General features: G+C 34.7%; 1 protein-coding gene and 1 long non-coding RNA gene across 2 annotated transcripts; both read right to left on the bottom strand.

Annotated features, from left to right (window-relative positions):
• Positions 1-1481: 1481 nt before the first annotated feature.
• LOC117328229 (V-type proton ATPase subunit E-like) lies at positions 1482-11360 on the bottom strand. Its single transcript, XM_033885681.1, has 8 exons — positions 11221-11360; positions 9240-9305; positions 8680-8789; positions 8251-8317; positions 6118-6276; positions 4617-4711; positions 4267-4354; positions 1482-2606 (listed from the first exon to the last, which is right to left on the bottom strand). Exons 1-8 carry the CDS (start codon positions 11251-11253, stop codon positions 2544-2546), a joined length of 681 nt encoding a protein of 226 aa, XP_033741572.1. The 5' UTR covers positions 11254-11360; the 3' UTR covers positions 1482-2543.
• Positions 11361-13106: 1746 nt separating this feature from the next.
• LOC117326674 lies at positions 13107-15229 on the bottom strand. Its single transcript, XR_004532492.1, has 2 exons — positions 15074-15229; positions 13107-13224 (listed from the first exon to the last, which is right to left on the bottom strand). It is a non-coding gene; the product is annotated as an uncharacterized LOC117326674 (long non-coding RNA).
• Between the last annotated feature and the right edge of the window lie 10 nt (positions 15230-15239).

Genomic DNA, 15239 nt, shown 5'->3' with positions numbered 1-15239 from the left:
TGTAGTCCAATTTTTTTAGCTCATCAGGACAAAGTCTAGACAAGTGATTGCTATACCCCTGGCGACGGCATCTACTCAAGCTTTAACCTTGGCCACAGTATATTAAGTGTACGAGATAGGGATTTCATTTTAGACATGTGTTCCTTGTCACAAAGACCTTTCTATTGGTACTACATTTGTAGACCTGATGACCTTGACCATGACCTTTGACCTACTTTTAAAAACCTTAATTCTGAATTTCAACACACTCTGCAAACTATGTTGTCTTCCGACAATTCTTGTTTATTAAAACAGAAATGTTCTGCAACATAACGGATCTTTTCTGAGTCGGGTATTTGATTTAATATAAATTCTGCAATAATTCCAAGAAGCCAACACATAAAATTTGACTTTAAGTAGACCAATTTCCAGCAGGACAATAAAACAGCACTTGTTCTATGGACACATGGATGTGCAGTTGTCTAGTGGTAGGATGCAGGTCTGCATCGCTGAAGGGTCATTATCTCATTACTTCAACTAGCACAGACGCTGTGGTATATCCTTGAATAAGATACTTTACTCTATTGTGTTCCAGTCGACTCGGCTGTAACCGATTGTAAATGATGTTATCTATTAGTGCCGAAGTGCCAGCTTGGACTTTACTATGTTGTGTTCCAGTCGACTCGGCTGTAACCGATTGTAAATGATGTAAGCTATTAGTGCCGAAGTGCCAGCTCCGACTTTACTCTGTTGTGTTCGAGTCGACTCGGCTGTAACTGATTGTAAATGATGTTAGCTGTTAGTGCCAGCTCCAACTTTACTATGTTGTGTTCGAGTCGACTCGGCTGTAACTGATTGTAAATGATGTAAGCTATTAGTGCCGAAGTGCCAGCTCGGACTTTACTCTGTTGTGTTCGAGTTGACTCGGCTGTAACTGATTGTAAATGATGTTAGCTGTTAGTGCCAGCTCCAACTTTACTATGTTGTGTTCGAGTCGACTCGGCTGTAACTGATTGTAAATGATGTAAGCTATTAGTGCCAGCTTGGACTTTACTCTGTTGTGTTCCAGTCGACTCGGCTGTAACTGATTGTAAATGATGTCAGCTATTAGTGCCGAAGTGCCAGCTCCGACTTTACTCTGTTGTATTCCAGTCGACGTGGCTGTAACTGATTGTAAATGATGTTAGCTGTTAGTGCCAGCTCGGACTTTACTCTGTTGTGTTCCAGTCGACTCGGCTGTAACTGATTGTAAATGATGTTATCTATAGTGATGTATCCTCCACAGGCAGTTAAGAAAGACATTGGCTGGATGTTAAGGGCCCAATAACCACGGATAATAATTTGTGAACCACTTTGAGAGGTTATGTTGCTGTGATATAGCAGTATATAGAACTTCAAATTATTATTATCAGTATTATTGAAGGATAAATACCCTATATAACCAATACATTCAATGATACATGTACATAAAATACATGTACATCAACAACATGAACTTGGTATTATTTGTATACATAATTTATTTGAATTAAATAATAATCACCATTTCAAAAATTAACAAAATGTAGAGATTTAAATGTCCATCAATGTACTTACTGTAATACAATAGATCATGATTCTAAGCTCAGCTCACATACAGCTACGAACACAAGACGGACCCCAGCACTTTACAGTGCTAACATTACATACCTACACAGCACTTACATCACAGATGTCTGTACAATAAACACTCGCTTGTTATATCATGTACTACATGTCAAGGTCCCGATAATCCACCAATGATGAAGTACGTAACAGATTCAAATGGGGATGAAAAAGTGGGCAAGATGGATTTCTGAAGTATACACACATAAATGTTTATTGCTTACTCATCCTCATAACACCCAACACCAATATGACCTCACAACACCGACAACCTGTGAAAATAGCACATTTGTCCTGATTACATTTCTATACTTGACATTTGTATTCTTTCCATTAATACATCGTATACCAAATGTTTCTTATAATCTATTAGCAGTTTTTCAAACTTTTCAGTTATTTCAGAGGAGAATCATCAGAGAATTACATCTTTTGTGAATAAACATGTTAAATTGCCAGTAAAATGTGGATGTTGACCAATTTACACATTAGTGCATGTCATACTGGGAAAAAGAATGACTCTCACTCACCTAAAGTTTGGATTGGTTACAACATGATTATTTATCCAGATAATGCCATGATACTTTGTGGTCTATCAGTCCAACATAACAAATACCTGACAACAAAACCATCATACATAGCTCACCTGTTTTGACTAATGCCAGGTGATTATACTACTACACCTCTTACAATCTACATATTTTACTGTGATTAAGAATGATACAAGAAATCAACACCCACAATACAGCCAGGTAAAATATCACTACCAGGTTATGGTATATCTTCTCGAGTCGAGATCATACCCTGATATACAATCAAATCAAATTCTACGTAATAAAATCTTTAACAAATGTCCTAATGGTTTGTCCGTGTAGCTATTTGTGTATGACAATATCACATGTGGAATGGTCAGAGACAGATGTCTAGTCTGTAAATCGGCGGTTAGGATTCCTTCCGTAAAGCACAGTTCTCAGGTGGGGTACCATCTGTAAGTATACAATACACAATTCTGTTACTTAATAATCATAACTTAAACAAAGGAACTGTGAGGCCTCATCAGGATCAGAACAGACAAAGTGTACCAGGATCAAGACAAAGTGTACCAGAATCAAGACAAAGTGTACCAGAATCAAGACAGAGTGTACCAAGATCAAGACAGAGTGTACCAGGATCAAGACAAAGTGTACCAGGATCAATGTGGAGTGTACCAGGATCAATGTGGAGTGTACCAGGATCAATGTGGAGTGTACCAGGATCAATGTGGAGTGTACCAGGATCAAGACAGAGTGTACCAGGATCAAGAGGGAGTGTACCAGGATCACGACAAAGTGCACCAGGATCAAGACAGAGTGTTCCAGGATCAAGACAGAGTGTACCAGGATCAAGACAGAGTACCAGGATCAAGAGGGTGTACCAGGATCAAGACAAAGTGTACCAGGATCAAGACAAAGTGTACCAGAATCAAGACAAAGTGTACCAGAATCAAGACAAAGTGTACCAGGATCAAGACAAAGTGTACCAGAATCAAGACAAAGTGTACCAGAATCAAGACAAAGTGTACCAGAATCAAGACAAAGTGTACCAGGATCAAGACAGAGTACCAGGATCAAGAGGGTGTACCAGGATCAAGACAAAGTGTACCAGGATTAAGACAAAGTGTACCAGGATCAAGACAGAGTGTACCAGGATCAAGACAAAGTGTACCAGGATCAAGACAGTGTACCAGGATCAATGTGGAGTGTACCAGGATCAAGATAAAGTGTACCAGGATCAAGACGGAGTATACCAGGATCAAGACAGAGTGTACCAGGATCAAGACGGAGTGTACCAGGATCAAGACAGAGTGTACCAGGATCAATGTGGAGTATACCAGGATCAAGACAAAGTGTAACAGGATCAAGACGGAGTGTATTAAGATCAAGACAAAGTGTAACAGGATCAAGACAAAGTGTAACAGGATCAAGAGAGTGTACCAGGATAAAGACAAAGTGTAACAGGATCAAGACAAAGTGTAACAGGATCAAGACGGAGTATACCAGGATCAAGACAAAGTGTAACAGGATCAAGACAGAGTGTACCAGGATCAAGACAGAGTGTACCAGGATCAAGACAAAGTGTAACAGGATCAAGACAGAGTGTACCAGGATCAAGACGGAGTGTAACAGGATCAAGACAGAGTGTACCAGGATCAAGACAAAGTGTAACAGGATCAAGACAGAGTGTACCAGGATCAAGACAAAGTGTAACAGGATCAAGACAGAGTGTACCAGGATCAAGACAAAGTGTAACAGGATCAAGACAAAGTGTAACAGGATCAAGACAAAGTGTAACAGGATCAAGACAAAGTGAACTAAGATCACAGCACTACAGATACTACACTTATTCACTAAAACATCCGCAACAACAATTTTTTCCAGCATATTTTTAAATAGTAATTATACAGTTATGTTCCTAGTTTGTCTATTGCTAATGTACATCTGACAATTGGTAGCTCATCCACAACTTATTACCATATGATACAATTATGAAATAAATTCCAGATAAGATTATTGCTTTTGATTTGATACAAGATCTATTGTTGACCAATATCATAACCCCAGAGCTGGGTGTAGAACACTTCTGTCAGCAAACAGAATATAGCTTTACCTGGTCAAAGATCAGTTTCAGGCGATTCTCAATCATGTTCTCAACTTTGATTTTATTGCCGTGAGCCACCATCTCCACGCCTCCGGACCTTTAACATGTCAAGATAAATTGATATTATTCAGAAGGAAGGACAAAATGCACAGAAAAAGTTACATGGAAGGCTAAAGTTAATGTTGTAGTAAATCAACATAGATAAACCTGTTAAAATCTAAAGTTAAAATCACTGAATGTATCTATCAGCATGTTACTGACATTTTTTTTTATTATAACTAGATAAATTGCAACTATTAAAGGTAAATCATCTATTTAAAAATTTACCTAAAAAGCAATGTCGAATGGTTTTTACTTACACATCAGATCCCAGGAAGTTGTCTTTGTCAATGGTCACTCGGACTGGTTTATGGATTTCATCTTCGTACTTCTTGGTTGCAAGTGGCAAGCACTCCTAGAATTGACAAAGCAATGGAATGATGTTTATACTATGATGAGGGCTGTTACAGAAATCCCAATACATTATACACTATTAACAAACTGTACCAACCACATCACACGACCATAACAGTCCGATGACTAAATTGTGACCTCTTCTCTTCTTCCTTAATAACTCTCCTCTTTTATAATAATGGAATACTTCATCTGACACTTAACTCACCAATGAGTTGAGTATTTAGCTGTGCAAGATTGTCATCTTCCTTTTTACTAGAATTCAACAGAACAGAAGTGGCACCCACTTAATTGAAATAGAGTCATTTTGAACACTTCATGGTAACCATATGAAAAGCATCATACTGTTTCTGTTGCTGGCTGGTTGATTAATGGAGCTTAATGTCAACACAACATCTAGGGTAAAATATGCATGATATCATGATTGTATACTATTGTGTGTGGCGTAACTCTAGAAATAGATGGAATCTGATACCAGGATTGAACTTGAACTGATAAAGTCAAGCATTGTATAAGATATTGATGGGACAAGTAGTAGCGTAGGTATGAGAATTTCCTACATGCAAAGGGGCATAACTCCAGCAAATAGGTGGAAGTGGAACCAAAACAAAAACAAAAACCTGAAAAACTGTTAAATGCAATTATTACACAAGTGAACCTGTGCGCAAAGGACTATCACTCCAGTAAAAATTAGAATTTCAAGGGGTTCAAATTCAATCTGTAATCTCTTATGATAAATCCACATACCAAGTAACAAACATAGCAGGAAAAAGACCAGAAAACGGGTAATAAGGTGAATTTCCTATCTGGCCATAACTCCAGGGATAAATGGAATATTGACACAAGGTTTAAACTAAAGCTGTAAGTCATTATGATAAAACTATACTAAGAAAATGATGTGGTAAGCAACATGGGAAAAAAAGTTACGAAAACAGTCAATTATACAAATATGCAGTGTACAAAGGACCATAACTAGCAAATAATGGAATTTTGACACAGGATTTATTCAATCTGTAATCTCATATAATAAAACCATGCAACATGTAACAAATTAATATAGAAAGTGGTAGCAAAAAAAGTCTGGAAAACCGGTGATTATGAGATCTGATGTACGAAGGGATAAAACTCAAAAACTGGAATATTGACATAGGTTTCAATCTCAAATTATAATGCATTGTGACAAAGCCACATACTATGTTACAAATTGATGTGGCAAACAGTGAAGAAAAAAAACCCCAGAAAACTAAAGCCTGACTTACGACCATGACCAGAGTGATCCCAAAGTGACTGCCATGCTTCGCATGCGACATAATAACTGAGGATTAAATTTAGGTGAATCAAACCTTCTGCTTACTTAATGAAAAGCTATTTAACTGTTCAAGAACACATCCTCTTGTAAATATTTACCTGCACAAGATCAACATCCTCCTGTTTACACCGCAGGACAACTGTGGGCTCTAGAAGCTGATAAAGTCCCTGAGCAATTAGTCCTACAAGTGCCTGCTTGTACCTAGGGCGGTCCTTGGTGATCTGTGAGAGTTGTGTCTGAGCATCTTGTAACAGGGCCTGTCAGCAATACAAATGTATATACAAAAAATGTACATACACAGGGCCTGTCAGTTATATCAATATACATACACAAGGCCTGTCAGTTATATCAATATACATACACAGGGTCTGTCAGTGTTATCAATATACATATACAGGGTCTGTCAGTGTTATCAATATACATACATAACAGGGCCTCTCAGTGATATCAATATACATTCACAGGGCCTGTCAAGTGTTATCAATATACATATACAGGGCCTGTCAGTTATATCGATATACATTCACAGGGCCTGTCATTGTTATCAATATACATATACAGGGTCTGTCAGTTATATTGATATACATACATAGGGCCTGTCAGTTATATCAATATACATACACAGGGCCTAGCAGTGATATAAATATATACATAGGGCCTGTCAGTTATATCAATATACATACACGGGGCCTAGCAGTGATATAAATATATACACAGGGCCTTTCAGTTATATCGATATACATACACAGGGCCTGTCAGTTATATTGATATACATACATAGGGCCTGTCAGTGATATCAATATACATGCACGGAGCCTAGCAGTGATATAAATATATACACAGGGCCTGTCAGTGATATCCATATACATACACAGGGCCTGTCAGTGATATCAATATACATATACAGGGCCTAACAGTGATACAATACAATTATAAGTGAACAGGGGCTCAAATAGAAAAATAACATTTTAATGGTGCAGTCATGGTATATATACTCAAGTATATTACAAGGTACGTATAGTAAAACATGTTTAGTACAAACACGCTTAGTGCGATTTGATGGATATTGCGAACTGATTCCGATTCCCCAGCTATTCTACCTCTTACTTCTATTTAATTCTATAATTATATCGCGAATTTCACATAGTGAAATATTGTCTATAATGAACCAATTTTAACTCTTAGTACGAACCCATCTTCCAAACGTCGGAAAGTCATGCACTGGTGATCACGACCGTGTCACCGAGAGGCAACCAAGGGCACATTTCAGGGTATATATGTGTATGGCTATTGAATTGGTGAGTTGTGTTTTCATTGAATACTGAATAAAGTGAGTTATTTGATCGATGTTGATGTTGAGTTGTTAATCCATTCTTAGATGTCTCAGAGTGTACACAGTACATGTATGTTTCCAATGGCTTTATCATCAAGCGACCGAGAGCTAGTGAAACCGAGGCTGCCAGGGTCAAGGTCACCGTGACTGATTTCATCAGTAATATTACGGAGATGACTGTTGCAGATGTTGTAAAAGACGTTCTGAATGTTTCAGGCAGTGAAGATGAGGAAACAGAGACAGAGGAGGAACCTTCCATAATCAGTGGTGTTACGGCGAGTGATTTACACGAGATAAGCTGTTTTCTGGAGTCTCAAAATGTACACATTTGCCTCACGCGAATAATTTTGTCAGAAATACAAGTTATAACTGACTTAAATGAACACCAGTCCACTGTGATTATTGTGAATTGTGCAAACATGTGAAGCGGAAATAAAATATTTGCATCGCTTTTAATTTGTATTTGTTTATGTTTTATTTTAATATTTTCATACAACGAAGTTTTTTAGAAAAAACCAACACATTTCGTAATACATGTAATACGAACTATCAATATAATGAACTGATTCAGTTGGTTTCCTGGGATTCGTTGTAACTGTGTTTTACTGTATACACATTCCGTATTTTTGTCATTTTACCATTTGGATCACCCAATTTTACTAAACTGTAAAGTTGTGTGATACAATTGCACATCACATTTGTCTCAATGTCTGTACATTTATGCGCTCCACAATGTTTTTGATGTGTTGTGCATCAATCCAACAAATGTATGGGGTAAACATGACATCTGAAGAATGTCTAAGCTTTCACCAATACCGAAGTGTATGGGGTAAACATGACATCTGAAGAATGTCTAAGCTTTCACCAATACCGAAGTGCTGAAATACCACAAACTTACCTTCAAATGAGACTCTCTGTTTTTGAGAACCTTTAATCTGGCCTGGTTCAGGAGGTTGGAATTCTGACTATAAAATAGTGAAATAATTATATAATTTGTTAGGTAGGGAAAATCTGTAATAAGATGCTAGTTTTTTCAGCAACTAACAAAATGTTTCTAATTACACAACACAAGCATTTTCTGATTCTAATAGTATTATTGCAGACACCAAAACTGATATTCCATGGGCCAGACACGTACAAAACTCTAACAGATTCAGTATTTACAGGCACCAAAACCAATACCCATTGGTCAGACCCATATATCTCTGGTCCAAACTAAAACTGCTTTTTATTGATGAAAACTTAAAAATCATTAAGAATCAATTGATTTTGTGCATAAATCCAAGTTTATCATCATATATATATATAAATATATCTATAGTCTTACATTTTTTTCTGGAGTTCTACCTGTTTCTCCTTCTTCTCGTAGTATTCCATGATCTTGACTCGCTGTTGCTGGACCAGACGGCCCTTCTCTATATTGAATTCTTCCTCAGCCTTTAATAAAGAAACGTAGCAGTGTGCCTTGTACTAAGAATTTTCTTTAAAATCCATATACATTAACAGGTTTGTACCTTTTGTCACAGAAAAATAATAAATTAATATTTGAGAAAGTTATTCTAGGAGAAACTGAAATTAGATCTTGGAACTTCCTATAAAGATTATGTTAGAATGATATTTTATGTTTATAACCATTTGTTATTAATTAAAATACATTGCTTTTGAAACTGAGGCAGCATTACATGTGTCCAGTATAATATTCTATATCTAATATCATTATGTTTCAACATTTAATTGGAACATGATCATGATAACACTATATTTTTTAGCATAAAAAAGTTTTAAATTACAAAAGCAAAAAATTCTCTATATTAGTTTTCATGCATTTCATGTATTATGTACAAGTACTTTGAGTTAACTAAATCACACATATTTTTATCATTTTACCTTTGCATCTATTTCTTCTGCCTTTTCATTAGCCTCCTGCTCAATGAAGGCCATCATATGCTTAATCTGAAATGAAACAATTATCATGAATTCTTTAAAATTGTTTACTAGGGTGTTTTTTTTCCTGCTTGGCCATATATAAATGCCATTGTCAAACAGTCTTAGTTCAAAGACTGATTTTGGGGAGTCAAAAACATACTCTCGAGGGTCTACTAGCTAGGGTCGGTCTTCCTGTTAGATATTGGTGAGGTGTCAGGGAGTCCCACAGAAAGCAGGAATACATATACATTGTAATGTGTACAAGACAAATATCACGGACCAATAATAACAATTGGCCTAACTGATACTAGCCTGATGAAATAGTCTTTTTTATTGCATGCAGGCCAACAGTGAAATGGTTAAGCAGTCCTATGAGATGAGCAGTACAGTGTTAAGTCTGGCAAAAATTTTAAAAAATTAAATTTATTACCTGTTTTTGAAATCTGTCTGCTGGTTACTTTACTATAGGTTACTAGTTTTAACATGTACACTGCTTCCAAGATCTCTTTTTATATGATCTGGTTGTCAATGGTTACTTAGGCAATATTTTTAAAGTTACTTTGTTTCTATGACTTTCCTCTGGATTTTATATACTGTATAATACATGTATTGTGGTCTTATATGTTTTTGGTACTAATTGTGACCATCAGGGGGCAGTATTCAATATCAAAACCATATTTTTGTTGGCTTTGAGCATTTGTAAGACCGAGACTGAATTTTTTTGACTGTGGGGGCGCCCTTAAGGTTATTTAATATTTATTAATTATTAATACCCAAGGTTGTGGAAACTGTAAAATATTCGGTTCTAAAAATGTTCCAAATGAAGATACCTATTCAAGATCATTTATTTAATTTAGCTATCAGTGGAATATTCTTATGAAATTGCATTTAGACAATGTGGCAAAAACTTCTGTCCAGTGATTAATTTTGCTAAAGAAAAAGTAGCAAAACTTTTTCATATAGACTTGCTTTTAATATAACACCATTTAGACACTCAGTCAAAGTTTGTTTTTCTTTGAAAAAAGGTATATACACAATGTATATATATGGACGCCCTGATTAGAGCAGGCACCCTAAGGTCATATACAATATGTTTTGGACATTGAGAATGTTAAAATAAAATTGTAACTACAAAATATGACAATATGATAATATAAAATTTGGTAATTTTTATGAGGATGTATATAGTATCCCAAGGATCTTGAATGTTGTTGGATTTTAACTTGGGTTGTTTATAAGATACACATGCCTGTGGTATATTTGATTGATCTGTTTCTGTTGACTTAGTGTCCTCATTCATCATGGTGAATATTGTGACACTGGCCATGGTATAAAAGTGTGCAGAAATGAACAGGAAGATTAATTATTAATCAAATGAATATCTACACAATGTGTTTAAATGAAGAAATATAGACACGAAATAAATATAAAAAGGTGATAATTGCACTAATATAAAATCAGTGAAAATCAATATGGAGTTTCTGTATATTTTAGTCCTTCAACAGCTGTTCAATTTCTATGGAACTATTTACTTATATACTTGCTTGGAACATAACCATAGCTCTGGGCATATCTGTATATCACATCAAATACCAATCACTCCAAGGACATATGTCGCTCTCATGCTGCATGTATTAGATCATGAACTCGGAGAATAAACCGTAATTTCTTCTAGTAATATTAATTGAACAGGAAAAATAAACATCTTTATTTTCCAACAAGACAACTGGAAATGTACCATATTTATGTAAATAGTTAGAATAAGGTATGGGTCAAACTGACCGTGTAATGGTCAGTATATCTATAGGCCTAGTGTAGCTAGAGCAGCAGTGCTGTCAATGTCACGAGATAACCGATGACAAATTCCTGTGTTGCTAAAGACGTATTAACCACATTTATGCCATTTCAAAACCACTTCAGAACAACAGCATGTTAAAATTACCTGTTTCTGGACATCTGCATCGCTGAGTGCCATTTTGAAGGCTAGAATTAAGTAAACTAGATAAAATTAGTCGCAGCTGATTTCGTCCGGCTCTTTTCCCGATATCACTTCCGACCTGCAACGTGACGGACACAAATTGATGACGTAGTACACATAGGAAGTGCTCGTCCGGTGAGCTGCATTGAAGCAATCGGAACCCCTCGTCATTTTCTCCGAAACTAGACTCGGACCAAAGTAGTAACCATTTTGGACTACTTTCGATCACATGACACAAAAAATGGCGGCGCCCATGTTTCATTAAACGGCGAGATTCAGCGATCATCATAAATCGACATGATGTGAAAACGGTAGTTAATGGGATGTCAAAAGTTTTCCTCATCACGATTGTAGTATGTCGTTATATTTCTCATATTTCGATCATTAGGAAGTCGCTGATTTACCTCCAAGTAAATATTTGTCTAACAGTCTCAAATGGTAATGTTTTGTTTTGTCAGCGAGTGTTCGAGTGTCAAGTAGGGTATTTCTGTTACTCAATACATATTAGTTCTCTAATTTTCTTAAATGATTTCGACAGATCTCACCCTGGATTCTTTTATCTTTTAAGATATATATCTATATATTTGTCATGACAGGTCTGATATAATATATATGTACATCAATATACAATACAATGTATACATTTGTATATGCCAAGATATCTATAAACATCATCATTCCTGCCATCTCATTATGACAGCCACATTTTTATCAATTGCAAGATTTGCAGAACATCATGATTACCTTCAAATATGATATTTTTGTAGATACCTATATGTAAAAACACTGAAATTTAAGACTCATAATTTGGAGGAATTAGCATACCTGAATGTTATGATTATGATATTTCAAGTACAATTGTATTTCTTATTGATATACATCCAAATTATCACTAGCATAAAAAGACTTCTACAATATCTTAATTACATGTATGCAGGAATGTTTATGTTATAAATGCATATAAATTATAATATGAAATCTAGACAAAAGTAAAATACAGAAAACTTGTAAACACGGCCGAGATAAGTTTTCATGAAAGATGTGTTCTCCTTTCTCTAACTTGAAAATCATAAAAATAGAAGTGACAGCAGATATAGGTCTAGTCTGATTCATATTACACCAAACCCAGAATATCTGTACTGTTCCTCCAAAGCTGGATTATAGTCTGATTTATATTATACCAGACCCAGAATATCTGTACTGTTCTCCCACAGCTGGATTATAGTCTGATTTATATTACACCAGACCCAGAATATCTGTACTGTTCTCCCACAGCTGGATTATGCACTCATACATTATATACAGGGTATAATGATCATACCTGCACTTTGATAAAATCTATTTTTTTTCAATATTAACAAATCTTTGCAAATATTATATATATATATGTATATACTATTATATTATTTTCATCAGCATTATACAGAACACAACCATGTGTCATCCACAAAGGCAATTGAACCAGGATGTTTTCTTTAGGAAAGTGGTTAACATGGATTTTTTTTTTTTCCAAAAAGCAAATAAAATTCCTATTAGAACATTATTTCAAATAATACAAAACCCGTTAAAGAATGGTGAAATAAAATATGTTTATGTTTATGAGGTATAAAAATACATAGTTAACCCTGAAGCATATCAATTTGGTATGATTCTATTAATATATTATGATAGAGGATAAAGTTTACTAATGGTAAAATCATTATCCGGTTCTCCAACTTTTCTTCTATCATGCATGTCTCCACATATATGTCTCCAGAAATGTGTTTTTTCTTATCTTGTTGTGTTTCTTTTGTTTAAAGTTCACGGATTTGATTTTTCTATATGATTACATCCATATACACTGTACATACCTGAAAAAATATTGATGTGATGGAAAATTGCCTCCTAGGCCGGTGAAGGAAAGCTTGGAATAGCCCTTTATGAAAACCGGAACATTGACAAGTCAACTTTTGTTGCTTCATGCTACAGCTAAAACAAAATGTGTACCAGTGTAAAAAAAACACCAGCTAAAAGTGACTTGACATTTTAACAGTGACATTGACTGTTGACACAGTGATAATTATCTCTGGTCAGCTGAACCAAGACTGAATTTTGTTAAAAAAATAAACTTAAATAATTCATTAAAACCTGGAGTAGAAGGTCATTAACTGTTGTTGACAGATATCATATGTAATTAAATCACTGATGATATCACAGTTTAATCACCTTTTTATTTCACTCCACAATCCAAGCGAAATATATTCTGAAGAAGTTGAATTCTAGTCTTATTTACTTTTTAATTAAAATTAAATTGAATTAGAAGATTGTTCCAAACTACACTTACTGTACTTAAAGATTTCTGTTAATTATTCACCTATAAATAGGATTGATAATGAAATTATCATTATTATTGAGCAGTATCTATACCAAATGAGGTGTTTTCACAACTCAATACCTATAAACTCTTTAATCAACACAAAAAAGGACATTTATTATAAAGTTCAACAATCTATTGCTTCTGGTAGGAGTGACTGTTAAGGAAAAGTTTGAAGTACAATGGAGTAAATGGTAAAAAAAGTTACAGTAGTTAATTCATAAGTTGGGTATTTGGTTTGAATTGCCAAGTATGAATAAACTATTACTATTACAACTATTATTGATATCATTTTTACACTTCACAAGAAGCACCCTTTGTACTTACTCCCAGCCCTTGACAAAGCCAAACATACTAGTATTTTTTTTGTCTTTTTTTCCACTATCTTTCCTAACTTCTTCTCTCTTTCACACTTTCCTGTCCATCTTGACAATAAAGTGAAATATTTATCATAATTAATAAATTAGGAATACCATTTTGATATAAAATAGGCAATTCATTAATTCTTTGGTATTATTGACACTTAATTAATAACTGTATTAATTTAAACATTGATGGCTTTTGCCAGTAGTACTTTTCAGAAAGAATATACCATTACATGATAAAACACCACTGAAATTATACACAAGTGCATGGGTTTGGGAAAATTTCTGTAATATTATTTTTAAAACATCCACTTCACTTAAAGGTATTTTTTTTATAAAGTTACATATGTATATAGGTTTCAGAATCAAGGTTGCTACCTGTGAATTAATGTAAAATTTAAAATCATATATAAAATGCATTTCAAATACGGTATTTGATGACTCAATGATGTAATGTCTAATGTTTAAGATTTTATTTTATTCTTATGATAATCATACTCATGACACTTATTTTTTTGACTCAAGCATCTACCCGAATTAAATCAGTCTAGCTATTATTAATGTGTATTCTGGGTGAGTTAACTAACATTTATGACATTTGGCAGACAATAGGACTTTTTTGGGATAATTTTGTTGATATAAGCACAGGTACTTGGGGTAAGAAATTACATTTGTATATATATACTATATAGCCTCGTATTACTATATAAAATACTTGGGGTAAGAAATTACATTTGTATATATATACTATATAGCCTCGTATTACTATATAAAATACTTGGGGTAAGAAATTACATTTGTATATATATACTATATAGCCTCGTATTACTATATAAATAGAGCTCTATTTTATATAGTAATACGAGGCTATATAGTATATATATACAAATGTAATTTCTTACCCCAAGTACCTGTGGATATAAGGAATGCATCGCTGTCGATAAAAAAATAATGGATCTAATAAAAACAATAACCTGGCTGTAGATGTTACATGTACCGGTACACACACAGTAGTTCTGTAATCTTTACAAATACGGTTGGATCATAAATATAACACAAAACTAAAATGAAAAACATGTCAATAACATATAACGCTTACTCTTCACATATACAGTGGAATACTTAAAAACCGCATGGAATAGACTGGGTGCAGCCATGTTGTTTACCCTATCGACAGCTATAGTTCGCGGTAATTTGGTCATCGTCCGGCGAATCACCTGGACCCATCATTTTCATGTGTATTCATACACTTATCTCCGAGCCTA

Source organism: Pecten maximus, chromosome 5 (assembly GCF_902652985.1).
Source record: "Pecten maximus chromosome 5, xPecMax1.1, whole genome shotgun sequence".
Classification (NCBI taxonomy): domain Eukaryota; kingdom Metazoa; phylum Mollusca; class Bivalvia; order Pectinida; family Pectinidae; genus Pecten; species Pecten maximus.
The sequence above is the reverse complement of the archived record's forward strand: the minus strand, read 5'-3'. Positions and strand labels throughout refer to the sequence as shown.

Excerpts from the sequence above, each read along its gene's own strand:
- LOC117328229 (XM_033885681.1), bottom strand. The coding sequence starts at position 11,253 with ATGGCACTCAGCGATGCAGATGTCCAGAAACAG. Across the intron at positions 9,306-11,220 it reads ATGCAGATGTCCAGAAACAG|ATTAAGCATATGATGGCCTT; the intron begins GTAATTTTAACA and ends GTTTCATTTCAG. Across the intron at positions 8,318-8,679 it reads GTAGAACTCCAGAAAAAAAT|TCAGAATTCCAACCTCCTGA; the intron begins GTAAGACTATAG and ends ACTATTTTATAG.